The 27,672-nt window shown below is 41.8% G+C and overlaps 1 protein-coding gene across 7 annotated transcripts in view; it reads right to left on the reverse strand.

Moving 5' to 3' along the window:
• Positions 1-18,794: 18,794 nt before the first annotated feature.
• AMOT (angiomotin) overlaps positions 18,795-27,672 on the reverse strand; it is a 54,909-nt gene continuing 46,031 nt past the window's right edge. For 6 of the 7 annotated variants that reach the window (XM_036917291.2, XM_036917293.2, XM_036917292.2 and 3 more), the window contains 4 exons: positions 23,423-23,545; positions 22,415-22,647; positions 20,634-21,305; positions 18,795-20,276 (listed from right to left, as the gene is read on the reverse strand). In XM_036917291.2, the coding sequence (XP_036773186.2) occupies positions 20,179-20,276; positions 20,634-21,305; positions 22,415-22,647; positions 23,423-23,545 (1,126 nt within the window). In that variant the 3' untranslated portion in view covers positions 18,795-20,178. The remainder of the gene's footprint in view (positions 20,277-20,633; positions 21,306-22,414; positions 22,648-23,422; positions 23,546-27,672) is intronic. The other variant, XM_036917295.2, reaches the window with a different exon arrangement.

Below are 27,672 nucleotides of genomic sequence, written 5' to 3' on the forward strand. Positions count from 1 at the left end.
AGTGAGGATTGGAAATGAAACTGAGGAGACAAGTCCAACATTTCCCTCTGTTGCCTTATCCATGTGACATCGCTTGTGGCCTTTCATACTGGTGACCACTCTCTTCTTGAAACTATCCACACTCTCTGGCTTTTTCTCCTCCCTCTCTGGCCTGTTTTACTATTTCTTTCTCTGTCTCCTCTTCTGCTCTTATCTATTTTCTCTCTTCCATTAAACTGGAGTTCTCTCTCTCCTATTACCAGTCTTTCAGAAACCTAAGTGGATTGAGGGGTCACAGAATTTGCCCTTGGATCTGTTGTTTTTGCAGCTTCCTCCAGACTCTACCCAGAGAGTGATAAGTTCTAGGAGGAGGTGGCAACCCTACTTCAGCCTCTGACTTAAGCTATGTACTTCCACCCAGGTTTCCTAAAGAGCCATGCATTGAGTTTTCCAATTTTCTATTAAAGTGATACTTTGTCCCCCCACCGTTGGTTACTAGTCTTTGCAAATCTTTCCCTAGGGAATCTCATGAAGCAAAAGGGCTAGTTGGCAGTGAAGGACTTTAACATCCTCAGGTACTATCAACAAATGCCACCTAAACAATAGCAAAATTTCACCATAATTCCCAACAGAAACTTCTCTTGGTTCTCTTCTTGCCTCTCTAGCTGTTCCACCTCAGGCTCCATTACCAACCCCTCTTTTTTCTTTTTATTCAGGTATCATTGATATACAATCACATGAGCAACATTATGATTACTATATTCTCCCTATTATCAAGTCTCCACCACATACCCCAGTACAGTCACTGTCCATCAGCATAATAAGATGCTATAGAGTCACTACTTGTCTTATCTGTGCTATACTACCTTCCCTGTGCCCCACCTACACTATGGGTCCTAATCATAATGCCCCTTAATCCCCGTATCTCTCCCTTCCCACCCACCCTCTGCAGTCCCTTTCCCTTTAGCAACTGTTAGTCCATTCTTGGATGAACCCCTCTTCTTGTGCCCACTCCTTAAATGCTGCTTTGCTCAAATGTCCTCTCCTTGTCCCTTTCTTTTTGTACAGTATATATGCTCTTCCCACGGAATCTTAACCACTTCCTGTGGCCTTAACTACAACATATAGGTTATATACAAAATTTTTATCTCTAGTCTAAAGACCTCTATCCTGAGCTTCAGACCCACATATTCATCAACCAGTACTGGTCATCTCAGCTTGAATGTCCCAAAGGCACCTCAAACTCATTATGTCCCAAACTAAACCAGTTACCTCTACTGCCTCCCATAAAACCTTTCTTCCTGTGTATACTCTTAGTGCATTGTCCCACTATTCCCCAAGACACCCAGGCCAGAAACCTGGGAGTCATCTTAGATTCCTCTCTCTACCCTCCTCCACCACATTCAATCACTTACTCTGTCCCATGAATGCCACCTCCTAATTATCCCTGAAGTCCATCCCTCTTCTCCACTCTCAACACTGCACTGCTGCTTGCCCTAGTTCAGGCATCGATTATTACTCATTGAAAAATTTAAAAAAGACAAGTTTGAGAACAGCTTGCTTCAAGTCTCACCCCTTTCAATCCATCTACCAGACTGCTGCCAGAGCGATTTTTCTAAAATGCAAAGCTGCCCATGTCCCTTTCCTGCTTAAAACCTTCTATTTATACAGAGGTCAAGTCTAAATCCCTGGGTGTGGCATTAAGATTCTGCATGATGTGTCTTTTGTTTGAAGTCTTCTTCAAATATGTCCTGCCCTAGTTGTTCTGAGCACCTTGCATTCCTCAACTCCAAACACACCATGCTCCTTCCAACTTTCATGCCTTTGCCTGGAATGCCTGTCTCCATAACCAACCATCACCCCAAATCCTATAGCACAGCTTGTCAGAGCTTTGCTAGGTGATAAGGTAGCTAACATCTGATAGATATTCATACTGAGATAGCTGGTGGCTACTTCTTGTCAAAGAGTAATACTGATAATAGCCAATATCTATAAAGGCATTTTTCTAAGGATTTTCTTATATTGACCCATTTAATCCTCATTACAGCTCTATGAGGTAGGTACTACTGTCATCTTCCTCACTTTATAGATGAAAACACAAAATCATGGACACAGCAGCACTTAAGTGGTAGAGTAGATTCAAACTCTGGTTCCAGAGTGTATGCTCTTAACTACAGCTCTCTTGCTGTCACATCGCCTTAACTGTGTCACCACTTTGTGGAAGGCTGTATGGCATAGCAGTTAAGAGTGTGAGTATTTTAGACAGAACTTGTTTCAAATCAAAGCTTTGCCACTTCCTGTCTCTGAGACCTTGAGCAAGTGAATTAACCTCTCTGATTCTCAGCCTCCTCATTCTAAAATGAGGGTAGTTGTGGTAAAAGTTAAATCAGATAAACAACATATGTTAAGTGTTTAATGCAGTACCTGATACATATTAAGTCTTTAATAAATGCTACCATTGATGATTGTCATAGTGAATGAAAACAGTGACTCTTGGTCATTTCAGGTATCAAAGGGAAGAGAATATAGAAAAGTGGTCCGGAAAGAGAATTTGACTCCTAGCTCTGCCTCTTGGTAACTAAATGACCTTAGGCAAGTTAATTAACCTCTCTGTGTCTCAGTTTCTTCATCTACAGAATGGAATAATAATAGTATCCATTTCTTAAGAGTATTTTGAGGATGAAATGAGTTAATAGATGTAAAGCATTTCAAACAGGTGCCTGGTACTTAGTAAGTACTACATAACTTTTGGGTTATGATGACAAACATATTTCTTTAAGGCCCTGGCCTCTTCTTCCCAGATGTATGGTCAACCCTCAATGCAACTTTGTTTTGGCAACATCTGTGTCAGACTGCCTTTTGTTTCCTTTATTTTAACCATCAATGTCCTAAAAGGTAGAGACTTGACTTCACTACATTCCCCCAAACCAGCATAGTCTCTCAAAAATGGTCTGATGAATGAGCAAGTAAATGAATGAATAAATAAACAAAAGAATGAAAAATTGGGTTGAAGTTCTGGGACTGTTACAACATCAAGTAGGACCAATTTTTTCTGAACAAACAGTAGAATGGAATATTCCTCCCTGCCCACTTTGGGGACTTGTTGACTATTTAATAAATGACACATAAATAGCAATATGCAAATGGCATATTCCATTTCATTTAGCTCAGTGTGCTACTTCATAGTTCTTCATCTGAAAGCAAGAACAGCAGATCACTCATTTTGCTTTATATATATATCAAGTGTCAGTGCGCAATAGCTGCCTTTTTTCAAACTACGGCTGCCGAGGGTCTGGAACAGATCTGGTTAAGGAAAGCTGAGGTTAGCTTTTGTGCAGTTATGTCTACCTCTTCATTTTGAAGGACCTCTAAGGCAAGAGTTTTCTATCATGATTGTGCATCAGAATAACTTGGGGATTTATCAAATATGCAGATACCCAGGTCCCATAACAGACCTACTCAATCACATTCTCTGGGAACAGAGGTCCAGGACTCTGTGTCTTTAGAACTCTACCCAAATGACTCTGAAGCAGTGCCTTAAAGATAGTCGAGATTGGCCAGTAGATGTCACTGAATCCTTCCGAGCCTACATCACCCATCTGTCCTGTTGTCTTAACCTTTACACGCTTCCCTGAAAACTGTCCCTAGCATGTAGCTCTGACCATATCACAGAGGCATCCAGAGCTCAGGTTACATGGACCGTGAGAGAGAACAGGGGCCCCATCACACATAGCATCTGGAAACCAAATGTTTTCCCGGGCATCTTGGTGAAGAAAATTTGGTGAAACCTGCATAGGAAGCAGTCTGCCAAGCCTATGGTTGGTCATTCCATCTTGATGCATTGACTGCTAAGGTGATATAATCTAAGGAGTCACTGTCCTTTCGATGCTGGAAATAAACAGACTTGATAAATGGAGCACAGAATTGGAAGCAGCAATAGCAATACTTAAGAAAAATAAAATGGAAAGAAAAATAGTTTAATTTCTATATTGATGTCAATTTTTCATTTACTTCTGGTTTTAAAGAAACAGGAAGAAAAAAACATAGCAGAAGACAGTGCAGAAATAATTCCATCTGCTACAGAAGGCTGCTATAGAATTTGACCACTAAAAATAGAAACAGACTGTTCCTTGCTTCAGCAGCTCAGTTTCTCATGGTTCAACTCAACCAGCCTTACTACAGAAGGATTCAAAAATTTGCTCAGAAATGTGGCTTTGGTTTAAAACACAAACAATGCCCTGCTGGAAAACAGTTGTTGATTCCAACAACCCAACAGTGAATTTCCGCAATCCCCGTCTGGGGATGCAGCCACCACTCATTTCACACACCCCACGCTGCATCTCCCCATGTTTAGGGGCCTCAGATCAGGGTGGAGTTACTGTTCCTCTTGCCTGGTAGCCCTTTCCTCCACTGCTCCTGTGCATAAGTCTGCCTGTGCCCAAAGTGTGATGGAAAGTGTCTCAGCGCAGGCTGCCATAACGAATACCATAGATTGCCTGGCTTAAACAATAGAAATTCATTTTCTCATCTTCTGGAGGCTGGGAAGTCCAAGATCAAGGTCTGGCAGGGTTTGTCTTCTGGTGACAGCTCTCATCCTGGTTTGTAGATGGCCACCTTCTTACCGTGTCCTCACATGGCCTTTCCTCAGTGCTTGCACATGGAGGGAAAGAGACATCATCTCCTTATAAAGCCCCAAATCCTACTGGATTAGGACCTCACCTTTATGCCCTCATTCAACCTTAGTAACTTCCTAAAAACCCCATCTCCAAATACAGTCATGTTGGAGATTAGAGCCTCAACATAATGAATTTTGGGGGCCATGATTCAGTCCATAACAAGAAGGCAGTGTAGAGAGACTGAAAACAGACAGTTAGGTCAGCTTGCAAGCAAATTCTGCAAGGTCCCAGCTGGGAAAGAGAAGCACACATCAGACAAGGGAAAGAATCAGCTCTCAAAGGGCCAGTCTGCACTCCCCAGCCCCCACCCTCTACCCCCACACCCACCTGTTGCCATCTCCAACTTTAGATATGTATGCTCTGCCAAGGAATGTCTGCTTTAACCCACATTACAGTAGCTACCCCAGACAGTAGATTTAGTTTCTCTAAGGCTCAATTATCCTCCTACCAAGGAGGAAGAGGAGAAATTGGATAAACTGAGTACTAATTACCTGCATGAAAAACTTCAAAAAATGAGCATTAGCTATGTATCACAATAGCAGAGACATAAAATGTGTGTATAATAATGAACATAATTTGTAGAGCATGGTTTACCTTGACTAAGTACATTCTAGTACATTACCCATTTGATCCTTGAAGTAAACCAGGAGTTACTGTTCCCATTTTGCAGATGAACAAGAAGATACAAATGAGCTCTGACAGTGCCCAAGGTCACAAACCAAGTAATTTTGAGTCAATTCTGAAGCCTTCAAGAACATCAGCAGTCATCAATAAAGTAACAGGGCCACACTGGCCCTCTGGACACCAGAGTGCTATTACATAGACCACACAAGTTAGCACTTAATTCTCTCCTATTATCTCATATACATTTAGGTGGTCTCCTTGAACTGAGTTTCTCCAGATCAGGGACATAGGTTTGTATGTTAATGAATTGCTCATAAGATCTTGCATAGGGCTGGGGCAAGAGGACCTCACTGAAAATACTTAAATGTTGGTATTGTACTTCACAGGTTGCAAAGTGCTTTCACATATGTTATTTTATGTCGTCTTTATGGCAATCCCCAGAATATTATTTTAGGAAAAGATCATTTTGTCTTCTTATCCTCATGATGTTTTTGTGAAACATTTATGGAGAACTTATCACGACTCTTCTCATTAATCACTAACAGTAGCTGAGCACCGACCATATAACAGGCCTTGAACCAGACACTGCCAAATGCCGGGAATACAAAACTAAATCATATGTGTCCCTGCCTTGAAGAATTCTTGTGAATAAGTAACTATAACGCAGTTTAGTGGATCCTTTGACATGATCGTTTGGTCTCTGGACTGTACTGCTGTAACGATGAGGATCTAATCATCCTCTAAGCAGCTTATTTCATTTTCAGATAGTTCTGACAGAAAGCTCTTTCTCACCTTGCATAAATCTTCCTCCCCTTTGTTCTCACTCCTTACTCCTAGATCTAGCCCTGGGGCCACATAATGTAAATCTTTTCCACTTGACAACTCTTCAAATATTTGAAGGCCACTGTGATCATCAGCCACCTCTTCCTCAGTTCCCTGTCTCTGCCTCTGCCTACCCCAGTGCCCCGACAGCTGGGCCCCCAGATCTACTCCAAGGACTCAGTCCTGCCCCATTTTCCTGAACAACTGAGGCTTGAAGTAGGAAGCACCCAAATGGCCAGCCTCAGCCTCTGCCATTCCAAATTCCAATCACTGGGGCTCTGCATCAGGGAGCTCTCCTTGTTCTGTTAGTTTCTGAATCCCAGCCTCTTCCCTAACTGTGGTCTAGTTTGTAAAGCAAGAGATGAACCTGAAGCTTCAGCACATTTATTAGATAAGGAAAAGGAAGCTGGGTAGTGGGGAGAGGTTGCAGATAAAGGAAAGAGGGGGCTTCAGGGATGGATCAAAGGGCTTAAGGAAATGAGGGTGAAGTCCAGAGCAAAGAGGTGGAGGGGCTTGATCTTGATCTGGAAGAAGCATGCCTTATCCTCAGAGACTGGAGGATGAAAGGTGAGTTGGGTAGAGCTGTAGGTGTTTGCTGTTAGAGAGGGCTGAGTTCCTGGGGCTGAGTTTGAGCTGATTAAGGCCAGCATGGCAATAGCAGCTCTTTACTTCTAAAGTGCATTCTGAGCAGGCAATGGTGTGCCCTACCTATTGTTACACATTTTTAATATGTACCTCAGGTTCCCAACTGAAGACTCTGCTTCCACACTGAAATGAGAGTTGAGGCTGTGAGTGAGGGTGGTGGGTATTTACAGGCGGCACAGGAATGCTATGTGTGGAATACTTTCTGAGAGGAACAGGAAACAGGCCAAGGACAAACACAGATGTTCCCAGCTGAAACCAGAGCCTCTGAATGTGTGGTGGGGCCAATCTACTCATCTTTCTCCAACAACTACAAGAGCTCATGAGTGGAGAATGCAGTGGAGAATGCAGTAAGCTGAATTGATCATTCATTCATTTATCAAATATATATATATATATATATATATATATATATATATATATATATATATATCTGGAACTATTCTAGGCTCTGAGGGTATAAAAATGAGCAAAAAATAGGGACATTTACAATATCAAAATGGAAGCGTAAGTCATCATTTTCCCTTTCAGTTCCTGGAAATCATGCAAGAGCAGCAAGGAGAATGAAAAAAACCCTGTAAGTTCCATCTACTAAGACAGATGTAATCTACAGACCAGACCCAAAAATAAAATTGAAGCTGCCAAAAGTAGCTCAGACAGGGGAGGAATGGGAAGAAGGGATGGGGAGTGAAGAGAAGAAGAAAGGTGAGATCAGATCTTAGGAAGATTCAACAAAACAATGCTTCCTGAAGGTGACTGGTACTTGCTGAGGCATAAAGGCTAATTCCCTAGTTTGCAACAACCGGTCCAGGGACTGGGATGAGTAGAACAGAGGAAGATGTCCTCCTGAATGAAGCTTGGCTCAGAGAGGCTGACGACGTGGGGCTAGCCAAAGAACCACACAGAGGAGCCATATTTGCAGGAAGATAGCCATCTCTCTGCCTGCAGGGAATAGAGTTTTAGATAGTGAAGCATGGATGGCCACCCTGACCCATTTCCATCACTGTTATTGTTACTTGATAGAAAATGACATATTACTGGAATTTCCTGCAAATAGCTGAGATAAGATCATCCAAATGGTTCAAGGGTGGATAGTAAAAAAGGAACTGAAGCAGTATTGATGAAAAGTGTTCTATCTTTTAAAAGGTGGACAAGGGCAACAAAAACAAAGCAGCATAAAAACTTTGCCACAAAGTAGATGAAAATTGTCTCCAAAATTCTTCCATAAAATCAAAGAATCATGCAGTAATCAACTCTCTAAATGAAGAGCACAAAGCAGAGATGAACGAACTCTGGAACAGATGGTGATACAACAGAAAAAGGTGAAACTAATGGAGCTCAATGGAAGTGATGATTCTGGATATATTTTGAAGGTGGAACTGATGGGATATGCTGATGGATGGGATGTGGTGTGTAAATTGCATGGGCACATTCCAATGCCCTGTGAAGGTCCCTAGCAATGTGTTCATTCAGTAGTGCGTTTCTATAATATTTGAAAAAATAGGAGGGCTTACCCTACTGGTTAAAGGTGGCTTAAGATTGTTGTGATCACTAACTTTATGTGCCACCTTTGCTCAGATGTTTGGTCAAACACCAGTCTAGATATTGATATGAAGATATTTTTTAGATGTGATTAATATTTAAATCAGTAGACTTTGTGTAAAGCAGATTACTCCTCACAATATTGGTGGGTCCACTCCAATCAGGTGAAGGCCTGTTGAAGCAAAGACTGAGGTTTCCCACAGTCAAAGCAATTCTGCCTCAGTATTTCAGACTTGCCAGCTTTCCTATTTCTTCCTCTCTGCCCCCTGCCCCCTTGTTTGTTTCTCTGGAGAGCCCCAATATAACTGCTACCTCTTTCCATTCTGACTTCCCTTTGTTACATTCTCTCTCATGTTTGAGATACAGCCAAGGGGAGGTTTAGTTGGAGATATATTTAGTTTGTGTTTAGTGACATATATTTATGTGGTTTGCAGCCAATCCTGTGTATAGATAAATCATTGCTAAACCATCCTGGTGAAGGAATGGTTTCCAGAAATACCCCTGCTGTTCACTCTGCTGATTTACCAAGCATAATAAAAGAAAAAAGATGCAAAGCCAGAGGTCTTAGCATTATATGAATGTGTCATGGTATGTGGTACTAAAACTATGGGGGTACTAATATAAGGTTGGAAATGTATGAATCCAGAAGCTAATCTGTGGGAAACTCCTTTAAACTCCTGATGTGCAAAATGATATGTGAGCATTCATTTCTCACTAATGCCTAAACTCAGAGGATATTTTCTTCTGTTAGGGATGCACTCAATAATACAGCATACAACTACGCATAGTACTTTTATTTCTTCTGTGATGGAACTGCAATACAATATGATCTATCGGAATTCTTATGTTTGTAGAGCACAAATCTGAGTCGGCTCTGCTTCAAGTGCATGAAGTTGCATGCTCTATCTAGCTTTCCAACTATCAATAATAACAATACATTTTGATCAACCATAGTATGGAAAGAACTAAATTATCTTCCTGTTCTCTTGATAGAAAATGATATTACAAAACCGTTGTCATATGAAGAAGCAAACCAAATATATTAAGCCAAAAGTGTAGGGAAAAAGTACTATGGCCATGTTAGACAGTTAAAAAAATACTGTGTTGTTTTCCTTCTTTATTATCATGTTTGTAGTATTTGTTGGCTTTTAAACATTTGTAATTAGTTGTAATGTCTCATTCTAAATGAGTACTTTAATATTTAGCTCTGTTTTCATAATTTTTTAAATACTGTTTTTCATAAAGAGGGCCTTCCAAATTGTCTAAACTTCAAGACTCACAAGATATGATTCTGCCCCTGGGTGTGAGAGAAAGAAAGGAGTTTTAAAAGATACATGCACTTTGGCTTTTGGATCTTTTAGCTTTGGTTGTTGGGAAGCATGCACATGCTATGTGTTTGTCACACAACTAGTTGCTAATGCTGAGCAGGTTACACAAAGTGCTTTCCTTTCCCCGTTTTCCTAGTTCCAGTTAGTCCCATGAGTATGATGGTGGTTGAGCAATGGTCATCCTTCTCTTGGCCATCTACTGCAACATGACGCGTGCCTTGATTATATCCCTTTTACCCTCATTGGTGCCACTCAGTTCTTATAACTGGGTAAACACAAATTACCATAGGCTCTGACTTAAAAGAAGTGTACTCTGTCCTGCTGTCATTCTGTTTTGATCTCCTCAGATCTTTCTGGGAAATTTATTCCTGTGGACATGTCTTCTTTGGAAAATGGCATGCGTCATGCGTAGTAGGAGAATGGAGTAGGGATAGCCAAGATGGGAGAAAAAAATGTGAAGTGTGGGCAGAACCAATGGAAAAAAATTGTTGCTCTATAACTAGAACTTAGGTCTGTAAAATATTTTCAGTATATTCAGATTTTAAAATGTCTTTTATCTAAACTGCATAGCCAATTCTGGATCCATGAGAAAGGATTTATGACCTCAGAGGTAGTATTTAGTCTCACGGAATTAAGGAATGTAAGAGCCAGAAGGGACATTAGAAATCATTATCCAGTGACCTCATATTACAGAACGGTCACTGGAGTTAAATGAGCTGGCCAAGACCATAAATATGGCTGTGGTTGTTTCAAGGACTATAAACCATGTAAACCAATAACAGAAGTAACCAACAACATGTCTTGTTTGATCAGAGCAGTAAATCCAGCCACTTAAGAGTCATATCTGGGGAGAATAGGCAGCCATTTCACTATAGGTCCTGAGGGTAAATGAAGAAAATAAAATGGCTGCGTACTGATGTAAGGGTGTATGTGGGAGCTAACGTACAAACTGGACTTATTTATTTAACTCTGTGCAGTTGGGAGTCTATTATTGTAGCCAGTGTTGCTCAAAATATACAGTCTCAGGATGGGCTATCTCAAAAATCTCCTAGGAAGCTTGTTAAAATGAAAATTCCAGGGTCTTACCCTAGAATTACAGGGTAGATTTTGCTGAAGACAAAACCAGGGGGTGTTCATTGAATGAGACCTGAGGTGATTCTCAGACAGATGGTTTGGTGAGCACTTCAAGAAATATTGTTCTAGGTTAATATCAGAGAAAATAATGATGCCATAGCAGTAGTGTCCTGTAAGATGAAGAAAAAGAAGATATCCAGAACAAGGCATGATAATGATTCTACTGGAGTAAGAGGTCAAGATAGCTGGGTTTTAGTGTCAAGATACATCAACTATAAAACTTAGGGTTAGTTGTTTTTACCTCTTGTGGCCCTACTGTTTTTCACATTGCAACGGGAAGCTTTTGAAAGATTTTAAGTAGAGTGACATGAGATGAATGGTATTTGTTGCTGAATATATAATAAAAGAGTAGAACATGGAAGACCAGTGAATATGCTATTGAAATAAGCTGGGTGAAAGATAATGATAGCTTAAAATAGGTTGTTGACAGTAGAGTTGGGCAGCACTGAATGGGTTTTGCAGTTGACTTGGTCAGAATCAGCAATGGACTGGATATCAGCTATGAAGGAGAGGGAGGTGTTGAGGATGAGTTTCTGGCTTGTGATGAAAGGTTGAGGTTTTAAGGACTATAAATAATTTGAGGGTTCAGGTGATTGAGCACAAGGTACAGATCAGGTAGAGCAGGGTTAAAAGATGAGGAGGAAATGAGGCATCAAGGCACTTAAGGTCTTGTGGAAGTCATAGGGCAGGTGGAGTCAGAGCAGAACTGGGAGGAAAGGAAACTGTGGCCAGAGACGAGACACTGGTATACGTGATTCCCATGTGGGAGCAGTTCTGTATGATGACCAGGTCTTGGTTAGCCACACACAGAGTGGGCTGCAGTGGACTGGACATGCAGGTGAGGGGAACTGGATAGGGCAACGAGCTGATAGGCCAGGATACTGATGGTGTCATTGTGGCCTCGAGAGGACAACTGTGACCCATGGTCCAAATCATCAATGCACTTCGGATGGTGACCAAATCAGTAGATGAGGGTAAGCAAGGAACAGCCAGATGGCAGGAACTTTAAAGGAGCTAAAGCTTTTTACATGAGTGGAGGAGGACTAATAGCTCAGAACCTGCACTGGGGAGCCTTTAAAGAAAATACCTTTCCCTTTCATATGTGGATTGTGGGAGAATGAATCCCACTGCTTTTGAGACAGTAAGTTTCAGTTTCAGGCAGGAGTTGTAGGATCAAAGAAGGTTTCTGAGTGGCAAAGCACAAACATGCTATCATTTTGTTTGGTTGGTGGATTATATATTTTGTTTCCAGTAGTAGCATGTTAAAGTTTTCATTGTTTAAAGTTTCATCTTTTTACATACTGAGACATGTATGGATGAAATACTATTATGTCTGGGATGTGCTTCAAAATAATAGAGGATGGATGGGAGGGGGCGATAAATGAACTAAGATTTGCCACATTGTTGAAGCCCAGTAATGGACACGTAGAGGTATCTTACACTATTCTGCCTTTGAATATGTTTGAATTTTTCTTTAATAAAAAGTTGAATTGTTTTTCATGTGAAATCTTCACTAGAGTGTATATCAATGATACCTTAAAAAAAAGTTGAAGAAACCACTTCATCTTCATAGAGTCAGCCCATTGTTTTGACTGACATGTTTTTATATTCTTACTTTGTGAGGCTCTCTTATCCCTTCTCTGTAAGTTCACTAGGATAGGTATTTGACCCCACTTCACTGATAAACCTCTGTGATCCTGTTAAGGGACCTGTCCAAAAGTAAACAAGTTTGGTGGCCAGTTTAGGAGTCGAACTCCATATTCTTTTGAATTCTGGACAAGTTTGACTACCTAATGGAGTGAGTTTGCCAGTCCCCATTAAGAGGCTATTGAAGTTCAGAGTAGTTCTCTAGGGCCTTTGATCTTGCAAATAGTCTTCACTTTGTTGAAGGTCTGACAAGTGAGATGTCCTTTGCACATGCTTTTCTTTCTGCATGGAATGGTTGTCCCCAACCCCAGTTCACCAGGTTAACACCTCCACATCCTCCAAAGCTCCACTTAAATCCTCCCCCCCACATCCTCGGTACCATCCCAGCAATCATCCCCTTCTTTGCACTGGAGCTCAGTTATCTTATTCAAATGTTTTCATTGCATTTATCACAATGAATTATAAATATTGTGTGTGAACAGTTTTCTCTAATAAACTAGAATGGACTGCATTTTTTTTAGCTTTGGGGACTTTTACATAATGGCAACATCAAATATGTAGTTATTCAGCATATCACACATGCCTGCAAGCATTGGTAGAGGCAATAGGCAATTGAAAAAAACATGGCAGCCAAAATAAATACCCTGGACTTGACCGTTTCGAACATCTGAGGAGCACTTGTGATGTGGTATGAAATTTTGGTGTTGGGGGAATATTTTTCCTTTTGGAAACTTCGTTTTATCACTCAGGGGTCTTCACTCAACTAACAGGTTGATTGCCAAGCAATGTAGGATGTGTTCTAAAACCAAATCACTTACACTTTTTTTCCTCCAATAAAAACCTTCCTGCAGTTATGAGGGAGGTGGAGAAGGTGGGAAGCAGGTGTTTTTTTCTGCAACTGCGTAGCTCACATTGAGTGTGCAGATTGCTCATCACAGTAGGGGAGGCCCACAGGAAGGCAGAAGGAAGTACCACACAGATCATCGGATCACTTATAATACTGGATAGCTAGAAATACTCCTACAATGTGATCTGAGTCACTTTTAAAGGAGCACTTGCTTTTTCTTCCCACAAATGACTGTTCATTAAGAACTGGGCACAATATATACATATATAGTTTCATGGTTGTAGTTTAACTTTTTTTATTGAAGTATAGTTGATATACAATATCATATTGGTTTCAAGTATACACAACACAGTGGTTCAACAGTTACACACACTATTAAATCCACACTCCAACTAGGGTAGTTTTTATCTGTCAACTTAGAAAGATGTTACAGAACCATTGGCTATATTCTCCATGCTGTACTTCCATCCCTGTGACCAACTTATATTATGATTTAGATTTTTGTGGGCACAATATATTTTTGAATGGAATGCTTTACAAAGCTTTGTAAGACAGCATGTTTAACTTTACATCATCTTCTTTGTCCTGATAAAAGGGATGGGCTTTCACACATATAATTTTCAATGTACCCATCAGAAATATGGAGGGAATGTAGCCCAACCTAATAAAAAAATCAAATATAGACTTGAATGAATTCTGTACTCTCTTCCCATCCATTCTGCAACACCCATCAAGCCAATCTCACTGTGAAAGTGTCATTTCAAAGCCTGTGGGGATCTCTGTCAGGCTGGGATGCAGTGGTAAAAGGAGGCTCAGGGGGACAGCAGCAAGGCAGCCTGAACATTTTCAGTGAAAAGAGCCAACTTGTTTGTGGTTTTGATTTGCTTTTAATACGAAGCTCCCTCAACCAAAACTGATGAGTTGGCATAAGAACAAGGGCACAAAAGGAACATCAAGGGGCCTTCCAAAATACTAACCAAAGGATGAATTCTCTGCTTTGGGTGGCCATCATTTTATCCCTTGGAACCGGGAGATAAAAAGATGCAAAGCTTTTAATATATGCTGTCTGAATATATAAAGGAACCAATTATAGCATGTGGCCCGTGGTGGTGTCTTACTACTTTATAATCACATTCCATACTTGAAGCAAATGCAAATTCTGCTGCATGCTGCCCTTAAAAGGCAATTTCTCTGCATCCTAAATTGAAAATAATCACTGATAAAGCACAAATGAAACCGCTGTTGAGTAAACACCAAGGCATTTTCCACACAGTACTGCATTTTAAAAGAACTAACTTTATTGTCAGTGAAAAGATAGGCACAAAGTGGATTCAAACCTGCTTAACTTTATTGGAACTAGCTCAGTTGATTACAGATTGGGGTCACAATCATTATGGGGCCACATACATTTTAAACCAAAGGCGGTTCTTCTCTAGCCATCTGTCAAGCCCAGCTATCCATTTCACAAACACATGCCATTAATCACAAGGGAGGCCAGAAGGAGGTTTGATGGCTCCATGTAACCCACCATTGCTACTGGAAAAAAATAAACAAACTGCTGATGCTTGTCCTACTGATGATGAATGGCCCTTGGAAGATATATTTCCAAGGACTGTGGTGGGCTGACATTGGTGGCAATTAGCCCATAGCTGATGCCTTCCTTTGAAAACATGTTCAGTAAGAATGCACACATTTTAAGTAACACATTCCATATGTGAAAGAGCAATTGAGACAACAGGAGATCGTACAGCTAACAGACATGAGAATATAATTTATAAAAGTTAGTGCATATGTATACACTTTAAGCTGCCACATTCTAAGTGTTTAGGCTCTTCGTAAAAAGTAGTTGTACAATCAGTTTTGTTCATTTTCCAATTGCTGTACCCACCCAACTGTGTAATAAGAAAAAGAGAACATGATGGGTCTCTTGGTATGTTTCCTATGGTAGATGATGGTAGATGATGGTAGATATTTTAGGTTCCTGCTATCCTATCATACTGAAGCTCAAAAGCAGCATGAAAATAAATCCTTCACTAAAACATCAAGATACATGATTTTAAAAAGAGTGCTTACACTACATTTATTTAATAAAAAATTGTTAATAGGAATTTTATATCAAGAAATGTTTGTTTTAGAGGATTGGAGGAGCCAAGATGGTGGCGTGAGTAGAGCAGTGGAAATCTCCTCCCAAAACCATATACATTTTTGAAAATACAACAAGTACAACTATTCCTAAAAGAGAGACCAGAAGATACAGTACAACAGATAGACTACATCTACATCTGCGAGAACCCAGAGCCTTGCGAAGGGGGTAAGATACAAGCCGCGGCCCAGTGGGACCCGAGCGCCCCTCACCCCAGCTCCCAGCGGGAGGAGAGGAGTCGGAGCAGGGAGGGAGAGGGAGCCCAGGACTGCTAAATACCCAGCCCTAGCCATCTGCACCAGGAGCACAGACACACAGTGTGTGGGGTGCTGGATACTAGGGAAATGGGACAGTAAAACCTGCGAGTGGGCCCCCACAGCCGGTGCCCCTGGGACAAAAGAAAAGTGAGTGCTTTTTGAAAGTCTTAAAGGGACAGGAGCCTCACAGCTGGATGGAAGCATCTTGGCGCACTCAGCCAAGCAGCTGGGAATCTCGGGGAACTCCGGGTGCCCTAAACCCCTGGGCAGCAGCGCAGCTCGGAGGCCCTTCATGGTGATAAACAGCCTCCCACCCGTTCCCCCTCCTGTGTGGCCTCGCAATAGCAGAGCAGCAGCCTGAGGCCGGCCACGCCCACAGCAGCCGCGCAGAACTCCACAGCGGCCCGGACAAGAATCAGAGACCCCACCCCATCTGCATGCAGCTGCTCAGCACAAGCCGCTAGGGGTCACCATTCTCACAGGAGAGGAAGGACACAAACTAGCAAGAAGGGACATTCTCCCAGCTGACAAACACGCCAACTCCCCACAACTACCTCTATCGCCACGAAAAGGCAGAAGACTTTGATTCAGACCAGAATCACACAGACATCCTCCCCTGAGAGGGAACCTGGGGAGATAGACCTAACCAATCTTCCTGAAAAAGAATTCAAAATAAAGGTGATAACCATGCTGATGGACCTGCAGAGAAAAATGCAAGAGCTAACTGACAAAGTAGGGAGGGAGACTACAGAAATAAAACATTCTCTGGAAGGACTTAAAAGCAGAATGGATGAGATGTAAGGGGCCATTAATGGAGTAGAAACCAGAGAACAGGAACGCATAGAAGCTGATGCAGAGAGAGACAAAAGGATCTCCAGAAATGAAACAATATTAAGAACTGTGTGACCAATCCAAAAGGAACAATATCCACATTATAGGGGTACCAGAAGAAGAAGAAGAGAGAAAAAGGGATAGAAAGTGTCTTTGAAGAAATAATTGCTGAAAACTTCCCCAAACTGGGAGAGGAAATAGCCTCTCAGACTACAGAAGCACACAGAACTCCCAAAACAAGGGACCCAAGGAGGACAACACCAAGACACATAATAATTAAAATGGCAAAGATCAAGGACAAAGACAGAGTTTTAAAGGCAGCTAGAGAGAGGAAAAAGGTCACCTACAAAGGAAAACCCATCAGGCTATCATCAGACTTCTCAACAGAAACCTTACAGGCCAGAAGAGAATGGCATGATATATTCAATGCAATGGAACAGAAGGGCCTTGATCCAAGGATACTGTATCCAGCATGATTATCATTTAAATATGAAGGAGGGATTAAACAATTCCCAGACAAGCAAAAGTTGAGGGAATTTGCCTCCCACAAACCACCTCTACAGGGTATTTTAGAGGGACTGCTCTAAATGGGCGCATTCCTAAGGCTAAATAGATGTCACCAGAGAAAATAAAATCACAGCAAAGAAAGCAGACTAACCAAATACTAACTAAAGGCAAAAAATAAAATCAACTACTCACAAAAGCAATAAAAGGAAATACAAAAGAGCACAGAATAAAACACCCAACATATAAAGAATGGAGGAGGAGGAATAAGAAGGGAGAGAAATAAAGAAAAATCAGACAGTGTTTATAATAGCTCAATAAATGAGTAAAGTTAGACAGTAAGATAGTAAAGAAGCTAACCTTGAACCTTTGGTAACCATGAATCTAAAGCCTGCAATGGCAACAAGAAATGTTTGTTCTAATGAAGTTTTCCTGTACATGGGACATTGGGGTATAGCTGACTTAGAAGGTCCCCATAGACCACCAGGCAGTACAAGTTAAGACAACAAGGTCACCCTTCTGTCCTGAGGTGCCAGTAAAATGCATAGATAGGTAGGAGTCCAGGAAGATCCCCCATTATATTACACCCACACAATTGTGGAAAAGGTGGCTAACTTGAGATTTCTCCCCAAATCCTGAATTGTTAAAATGACACCTATTAGCGATTTTCTGAAAAGGCTGAATCTATCTTCTTTGTAAACATAATACACTGACATGGACTTCTTCCATCTCTTGGATGTGTGCTATTATTTTAGCAAATTATCTGGATTAAAAACTGAGCCAAAAGGGACTGTCCCTACAGTGAGGAGAATAGAAATTTCAAAGTAGTACTAAGCCAAGAACTTCCTGATTTCCGAAAAATATATGAGTCTGAAGAGATGGCTGCCACACCATGTGGAATGCATGACATTTTTTACCTTACAGAATGTGATTAAAATCATGGCTCTCAGGGCTAGGAAAAATTTTGGCATTGTGTTGTAACCATGAAAGGAGATAAAAAGTTTTGCCTTTATTTTGATTTATTTGGATAGAAAGTAGCAGTCCTGAAGTTTGCTACTTCTTGCTTTTATGATTTGAGGATGGATTTTTTTAATGACTAAAAGGCAGTGTAAATATTGACACAACTGTACTTTTCATTTGTATTTGGGATTCACTTGACAACTGAGGGCTAATATGTAGGATGATCACTTCATTCTTGAAAATGCCAAGACTTGCTGAAAATCACATCACCTTCCTTCATGTCTCCCTACACACACACACGCACACACACTAATTCCTTTGGGAGATAATTAGGAACAACATAAGAATACTGTTAAATGTGCCATTCCTGTAGTCATGGAAGAGCCCTGAAAGATGATCTGAGACAGCAAAAGAAGTGAGGAGATATTTCATGTGACTTAATGTTGAAATGAGGATCAGGATATGGAAAACTTTGCAAGAGGCACTGCAGAAGAGGCAAGGTAGGAATTCAGAACCCGAACAAACTACTCAAGCCAGGGACATTTTATAAAATACATATGCCCTGGACCATGAAGACACCTTTTCTTAAAATGGGGCTTTATGTATGAGGGTTTCCCAAAATAAGCATGGGAATTGGTGGAGTGGAAAGCTGTGTTGTGTGATCTTGAAAGAGTCACTTAACCTCTCCACATCTCAGATTCCCCATCACTGAAATGAGGGGGTCAGGCTGTAATGTTAAACTTCCTTCCAGCCATTATGCCTCACAATGTACTCTATCAGGCCTACTGTTCTATTAATCTGGTTTCTAACTAACACATCCCCAAACCTCTACCCCCCACCCTTACCTAACATCCCCTACTCCCCTAGCCCACCCCCCATACCCCTGAAAATTTATCTTAATGACATTGTCTGTGGACTCGTCACCTTAAGGAAGGACAGAAAGGTGACACAGAGCAGGGACCTGTGGCAATAGGCAGCCCTTCTGTGTCCCTGGAGGCAGCCCTGTGGCAAAGCTTAGAGCCTTGGCCTCCTTGGTCCCTGTCCACGTGTGCATTTCCTGCTGTTCTCCAAAGGTGTCCCCAAGATGGCCTCACTGCTGTGGGAAGGAGTAACAGGCACTGCTGAGCAGGCACCCCCACCCCCACTGCAGCCCAGTCCTTTGGGCTTCTCATGCTATTCTCTTGGAGGTGATAGTCAAAGATGCCTCTTAAGACATGTGCTAAGAACTTGAGAAAACCGAAGGAGTTATTTCAAAGTAGTCACCAGAATTTCAAAGCTTTTGACCTGTCAACAAAAATGCCGCCTTGTTTTGCAATTGATTGGCAGTTTGAGACTGGTGACACAGCCAATGAATTTGTGCTGGAGAAGAAAGAAACACCAAGGAGATTGGTCTCAGGAAAGGCAAGGGAGCTGTGTTCATGGCTACACACAGACCCGAAACGTCTGCATACAGCACCTTATGCAACTCTCCACTCAGGCCTCAGATGGTCTAACTCCCTATGAGAGAGAAGTTGTACATCATTCAGCTAATTTACTCTCCTAGCATCTGAAAGCAATATATTAATTATCCAAATGCATAAATTACTCCAGAGTATATATATGAATGTATGAGCCTCCATGAGGGGACCAAAAAATCCTCTTCCACAGCACCACAGAAACGAAGAGAAACATAATCTCTTGGCACAGAGTAGCTGGGACACTGGGAGGGAAAATTAGCTCCAGCACCCTTCCATACCCCAATACTCCCTATCTTTCCTCCAGCTGACATAGCTCCTCAAACTATTCCCTTTCATGAGCCCAAGGTGCTGCCTAGGTTGTACCTATACACAGCAGCTCACATTCAAGTTCTCCCTGGCTTCCCACTTCTGAACTACATGTTACACACTATCTTCCAAACATACTGTGCTCTTCAATAAAAAATGATGTGGAATATGGAAATGCTAAACACATTTAAGGACATTGAAAACAATGATGTATCTCCAACTACTGACAGTCCCACTATTTGTATAAAGCCAAACAATAAACTGTAGAGCATGTTCTGATTAATCTCTCTTTAGAGGTATGGCCTAAGTGTGTACCAGAATAGACTGGAGTTCATATGGTATTTAAGTACTATACTGTTCGAATAAAAAGTCCCTTTAACACCCCCCAACCCTCGTCCTCACCCTCAAAATAAGAACAAACATGGGAGAAATGATTACGAGCATTGTTGCTGAGAAACTGCAGCTCTTGATTAGGCTGTTTAGATGAGATATTCCACCAGCTCAGCATCAGGCTCTTGTCCCAGGATTTGAATGGGAGCTTTTCTTTCCAGAGTGCTGGAGTGGAAAACAGGGCCATCTAAATGGGAATAAGTACACAGAAAGCACTTAAGAAGGTAAAAACTTCCAGCTTTTAGAAACAGGCAATTTTAGAGCCCCCATGAAGCCAATGGACAAATGAGACCTGCCTGTCACCTCCTCCTTGTTCACCTGAGCATTTGTTTCTCCTGGGAGAATGGCCTTGACTCATCTCTGTTGCCATCCTGGTGTCCAAGATGTCAATTACAGACCCTCAGCCCTTATCTCTTGTGATCATTCCCCTTTAGCACTTGAAACAGTCCATCCCAATGGCCACTGTGCCTAAACAGCAGATGCCAACACATTTGTCGATCATTTAGGGCAGAGCTGAAAGCTATGTGATATGCAGAATTATTACCTGTCTTATCTGGAGTGCAGGTCAAACTTGGTATAGACAAACGATGTGGTCCAGACCCGGCCGCTGGACTTGCAGAAGCCTCAGCCTGAGCCAAAGCTGGAGCTGCAGCTGGAGCTGAAGTAACAGCTGCAGGCGGAGCTGGAGTTGATACTTGAGTCTGAGCCGAAGCAGAAGCCTGAGCCGCTGCTGGAGCCGGAACCGGAGGTAGAGCTGGAGCTGGAACTGGAGCCGGAGCAGCTGGAGCAACCTGAACAGCAGCAGCAGCAGCAGCAGCAGCAGCAGCAGCAGCAGCAGCAGCAGGAGCAGCAGCAGCAGAGGCAGCAGCTGGAGAAACAGCCACAGCAAGAGCAGCGGCAGCAGCAGTTGCTGGAGACAGGGTGGCGGTGGCAGCAGCTGGCGCAGCAGCAGCAACAGCAACTGGAGCAGCAGCTACCATGGTGGTGGTGGTGGTGGCAGCGGTGGCAGCAGCAGTGGCGGCAGCAGCAGCTGGAGCAGGAACAGAGATGGGAGCAACAGCTGCAGTTTTGTTTGCATCCGAGCCCCGTTCGGTTTGGGTGCTGCAGTCTCGGCTGCCTGTCTTGGAGTGACCAGAGAGCAGGGGAGTGGAGGGCGGCACAGGCGAGGGCGTGGAAGGGACAGACTCCGCACGGTAATCCCCACCCAGGAGAATACCTACAAGAGAAAGACAGAAAGGGGTTAGAAAATGACAGGTGATTCAAATGGAGACATCGGATTACCAGTTCTTCCCTGTAGCAGGTTCAGGAGAAATATGAATGGGTCTAACTTCTTTTTGTGCCTCCAGCAAACCCAGGAATCCAACTGTCACACACCTCCCACCATGGCTAAAAGTTTCTCTTAGACTTGGCACATCCCTTCTGACCCCATTTTCCAACCCCCAGCACAATGTATGAAGCCTTTCAGTGTCCTGGGTATCTGCTTTGATTTATTTTTCCAATGCTGATGGGTTCCACCAAGCTGTCAGAATGCTTCTCCTCGGTTCCACTTATAATCACCACCATCCATTACCAGCCAACTGGAGAGCATGGGGGGAGGAGGTCTGGGGTCACAGATGAGTGTGATCACTGTATGATCTAGGGTTCTAATCATGACCATGGTCCCTAAAATGCCTGCTCTAACCAAAGGTCACTTCAAGTGTCAGAGGACCAAGAAGAGTATTAGAAGCAACAAACAGAGTTAATTAAAATATATATAGCTTGCTTCCTCAGGCTGTAAACATGTGCCTCGTGGTATCCACAATACTTCTGGGGTTTTGATTAGAGGGTAAGGAATGGGTGGGAATGGAATGAAGAAGTACATTCATTTCTCATCTCATAACATTCTGGTAACAAAAACCTGCCACCCAGCTCCACTTAGCTTAACAGGAACTCTGAGTCCTATTAGAAGAAAGGAAAAAACAGAGAAAAAGCTGGAATTTTGAAATTTTCAATGACATGAAGGCCACATGGGCTTTGGACAAAGACAAAAGGTCTCGCAAAGCAAAGGCCAAATCTGAGAACTTTTTTAGAGGAAACTGAAGTTATCTCCCTTCCCACCCAAATAGAACTCAGGTTCTTATCTTCTAAGGCCTTGGTTTCAATCAGTGTTGTCTCAGTAAGACTTCACAGTGCAGAGGAGTTCCTGAATATGCAGCTGGCCTCTCAGGAGAACAAAAAGCCAACCTGGAACACCCTGCTCTCTAGAATCCGGACCATCACTCCTTTCCCTTGCTGTGTGGGCAAGTTGGGGCTCTCTTTAAGTATGTCATTATTTCCTGTCATTACCTAAGCTCCCCTTCCAGCTCTTGTCATCCCGCTTCTCTTCTACAATGGGGGTGCCAGTCAGGGTGGATGAGTGGGAGAGCAAGCCTGCTCCAGCATTGGAAATGGACATCAGAGACTTTGCTGGACGCATGGATGACAGCTGCTCTGTCTTACTTGGCTCCTTCCGGGAACGCTGCTGAAGTACTTTTATCATGGCATCTTTCTCAATAATTTGGGCATGGAGGGTCTTAATCCTAGGAGCAAAAGACAAAGAACATTTAAAGACCTTGTTGCCACTCCATGTTCTGGCTTCACTGCCTCCATGGATTTGAGCTTGCATTGCCTCTTCGACGAAGTTGTCGTCTAGTTATTTTTAAATTGTAAGACAAGGGGCAGTATACTAGCATTTTTTTTTTAAATGCCTTTCTTCACACCGAATGGATACAGCAGAGCATCCATGAGTTGTTGCTTAAACATTAGGAGGCCAAAGTAAAGTATCAATGAAAAGAAAGGCTGGATATGCGAGAGTAAACTAAGGTAGTGAATGATGCTGAAGAATCTGAGTCAGTGGAAATGATGTATACATATTTGGTGAAAAAATGAGAATGTCTATGAATGGTCCTGAATCAGGTAATAAGGAAAAGATTATGAGTTTATAAGAGGCATCAGGAGCCCTACCTCTTTGAATGGATGTTCTTTTACTGAGCACTCTGCTGTATCACAGGGTTAATGCACAGTCTTAGAAAGACTACCCCAGAGTGCAAACAACAATAATTCAGTTCTGGCAGAGGGCAGATGAAAAGCAATTACCGAGGCCAATAGGGAAAGCAATGCTACTTGGAATTCCACAGTTAGTGGGAATGATCAAAGTAAAGGTCATTGCATCTCAAATCCTAAGTAACAGGTGGGCAGGAGTACAGGAATGGGGGGAGGCTGCATTATTATGAAGATGATTGCCCTTCCCTAATGACATATCTAGTCTCCATTACTAACTTCTCAGATCCACCAGGGTCCAGAGGGACATTTTACCTGCCCTCCATGTCAAGGCAACGCTTGTTAGCCATCAAGATTTCTTCCTCCTCCTTCTGGATGCGAGCTTCTAGAGCTGTGTCATAGCTGGTGTTAGGAGAGTGGCTGATAACTGTTGTGTCCCTGGGAAGGAAAATGGCAGTGATGATTATATGAAGGCAGCAGAATCAATGAATTCTATCATCCTCCTGAGTTAAAGTTTTGGTGAAATGCCCTAAGCTGAAATCAAATTCATTACGTATGGTTGGTTTCTGCGCAACTTACAGATAAAAGCCTCCAAGAAACAAAGGTTCAGTTTTCAGAGCTAGAAGAGATTATTAGCATGCACAAAGCTGCAAAAGCCAGCGAGGGATTCTATGAGATATACACAGGCTTGCCTTCAGGACTAGATGGACATCCTCCCAAAATCTAGTGGACAGACCCTTCAAGTTTTTACATCATAGCCTGGCAATAGGAAGACATATTTATATTTCTAGTGTATATTATACTTAAATTTAATTTATATTGTATACAAGAAGATATTTCCACTTTATTCTCATGACAGTCATGAAAGGGAAAGGCTAAACTTCGAAGGAAGTCAGAGAATGTACTAAATAACTACTGCTACAGACAAATAGGGGTAACTACACCTGAGCACTAGAAACAAATTATCGACATGTCAATAGTAAAGATCAGGTAGGGCATGTGAGCTGACTGAGAAGCAGGGCCTTTGAGTCAGTCCAGCTTGATTCCCATCTAACCTACATCTGAAACATTCTAGTGCCAAACCCATGAGTCTCCTCCAACTAAGTGACTGTTCTCTTGCCAGAGTCCCAACTACATGAGGGACAATGATGTTTCATCTGAAAATGTCTCAGGCTATGAACTCAAAGACTAATTAATAAGGGGGAAAGTGTTGTGTATGTGTGTGCATGTGTGTATGTGTGTGAGGCAGAGAGGGAGGGAGGGAGAGGGGGAGGAGAGGGTCTAGCCCATGTCTAACCAACACAAGTCACAGTCAAAGGCATATGGGAATCCTATGTCCTCCTGCAAAATGAGATCATGCTTTTTTTTCTTTAGCTCACTTAGAACTAGTCGTAGAGAAGAGAGGGAAGGGACTGAAGAAAACTGGATCTTATTTGAGTAACTTGGAGGGAAAGAAAAAAGGATTAGGAAGAATATTGATATAATTATATTGGTCTTAGAGGAAATCACACAATAGGCTGAGCAAACAATGAATTGGCACTGCTTCCTTATGCTTCCTATGAGAACCAGGATCTGTGGGAGAACGCCAGGCATTTTTTCTGCTGGCAGCCAGCTATGTTCCCTTAGCTTAGACATTGTGACCAGGGTGGATGGGCGTGAAGGGGCAGGGGAATGAAGAAGCAAACAGTAAGTTAGTATGAAAGTTGGGGAACTGGTGTGAGCTTCTATAAAACTACTGTTTCCCCAAATGCATGTACCTTATATTCAAAGCTGAAACAATTGATTTGAATGATGAAATGACTAGAGAACAAGAAGGGGAAGGACAACAGTGGCTCTCATCACTTGTTAAATTCAAAATATTTTAGCATCTCAGAACTCTGCTTGCTCTAGTACAGCTCACTTGCTTGTAGGCCCACTGGGAATGACCCTGTGTTTCAAAGTACCCAAGAGGTGCTGGCATTGTATAGTGTTGTGAGTATAGGCTCTGATAGCAGACCACACGAGGGTCAAATCCCACTGTCCCAAGTACTCTGCCACTAACAAACTCTATGAGCTTAGGATGTCAGTTATCTTCTCTAAGCCTCAGTCTCCTCATATCCAAAAGTGAAATAATAATTGTACCTATATCTCATGGGGTTTGCAGGGGATAAAAGTATGCATGTAAAAATACAGTGCCAGGCACAGTAAAAACACTAACAAAGGCCTCCATTAGTAAGAGGGAAAAGTATAAAGGTAGAAGGAGAAAAACCCACAGGAAAGCATAACTTGAAAGAATTCTAGCACTTGGTACAATTTGGAGGCAGTGCAGAGTTCCATTGTTATGGCTGAGGCTTCAAAGCCAGGCCTCTCTAAAAAGTGCATGGTGTCTATGGACACTGGGGACTTGAGCATACAGTTTGTCACTGGGGGAGCCAGTGCTGGCTCACTGCCACTTTCATTGGATAAAAGACCATTTTGGGGACTTAGAGACCTGCCAGCTAATTGATATGGACACTGTGAGCTCCTCAGGAATGGAGCCCGAAAATGTGGGGCACTTAGTGAATTCCTAGAGCTGCCAGAATGGCCTCCAACATTAATCTTCCTTCTAGAAGATGGGGCCAATGCCTTAGGCAAAAGCAAGCAAGCAGGGTTTGAAGGAGCAACTTGACCTGCTAACTTCCAATACTCTGAGACCATCCTTCAAGCACATCAGTAGTGTGATGCTGGGCTTGAAAACATAACCTGCAGACCCAAAATGGTATATACCTGAATTTGACATCTAGCATCTCAAATCCTTAAGTAAAGAGTTTCTGGCAATCAACCCTACAGTCATCTTCTATCTCCTTCCTTTATCCAAAGAAGTTGTCCCCATCACATCACTTACATGGGTCTCTAGAATGTCACCCATGACCTCCTAAGTAAAACATGTAGTAGCCTTTTAAACCTCAAATCCATCTTTTCCTATCAGTACGTCCTTTTGTTTATTTAATATGTGAACTTGACCATGAGTGGAACACTGTGTTTGAGGTTACTAGGAGGCCGGAAAGTAGACAGACATGGGTAAAGACTAGTCCCGATTATAGGAAATTTGCAAGGGAAACAAAAAAATAAATAACGACTACAGAAATGAGTTTGGAGTTTATTCCAACAGGCACTGAAAATTACTACAAGTTTTCGAAAGTAATGAAATGATCCAAGCTGTGTTTTAGGAAGACAGCTGAAACATGATGAAGGGATTAGAGGAGCAATACACTGGAATCAGGCAGAGAACTCAGGAAGGTTATCATAACAACCCCAGCAAAATGTACTAAAAACATGAAACACTAAAGTGGCAAGGGAAATGGAAACAGGCTATAGGAGTCAGAATTGGTAGAACTTGGAGACTATTTGAATATGGGTGTTAGTAAGAGGGAAGAATGAATGAGAACTTTGTTTTTTCTAATTCAAATGACTGCAAAACATGGCATACTGCTTGTTTTCTGTGATAGGGAACCAAGGAGAGATTCTTTTTTGGAATACACTATGATGAGGTTTGAATTGAGTTACACTGGAGTTAAAGTGTCTTATGAACAGCCATACGACAATATTCAACAAGTTGTTGAACATTCTAACTTTAATCTTCGAGATATCAGAGTTATTATTTGAAGCTATAGTAGGAAACAAGACAGAATGTAGAAGGAGGAGAAAACTGAGGATAGAAACTAAGAAAGGCCTACAATGAAGAAATAAGTAGACATAAATCATGCATGTAGCCAGCTTCTACCTTCTGTTTTCCTTTTCCTTACCTCCTGCTTTCCCAAACTTACTTCACCCAAAATAAAAATGAAACTTTGTGCATTTGGAGAATAGTAACAGCCTGGTTTAGTAAACGCAAACTAAATTACATGGTTGATTGGGTCTGTTGTCTTTTTATATTTTTGCTGCTATTCAGAAATAAGTTCACTATTTTTGAACAGAAACTAAAAATCTGCATTGCCAAACTGGTCCTCCTAAGGATGAACTCCTACTTGGTAGTAATATCCTGCATCTATATTAAGCATCTAGAGAGGAATCTCTAGGAACACAGTAATATGAAGTTAGAGTATAGGCCGTATTATTGTGATTATTTATAATATTTCTAAATAACTAAATAACAAGCCTCAAATAGTAACTCTTGAACAGTTAATAATCCCTATTTCACCATCTTTGAAACCATATTGGGAAGGCAACAGAGTATAATGGTTAAAGTGTCAAAAATATAGATTTAAATCCTGCTTTTTCTTCTTCTTCACTGTGTGTGATCTTGAGCAAGTTATTTAATCTGTCTGTGCTTCAGTTTCCTCATCTACAGAATGGAGGATAGTACTTATCTCAAAGAATTATTGTGAGGATAAGCAATCATTGTAAAGTGCTTAGAAAAGTAACTTATATAGTGAACACTACATGTGCTTTCTTGCATCGACAGTTTTCCCCTACACAAGACGTGCTTCAGAGAATCAAAGTGCTAGAAGGGATATAAATAGATTAACTAATAGAGTGTTACACTTGAGAAAAGAGAGTTGTCTATTCTTATATTGAAAATCTGTAGCTTATTATTCACAATGGCC

This window comes from Manis pentadactyla, chromosome X (assembly GCF_030020395.1).
Source record: "Manis pentadactyla isolate mManPen7 chromosome X, mManPen7.hap1, whole genome shotgun sequence".
Lineage (NCBI taxonomy): Eukaryota > Metazoa > Chordata > Mammalia > Pholidota > Manidae > Manis > Manis pentadactyla.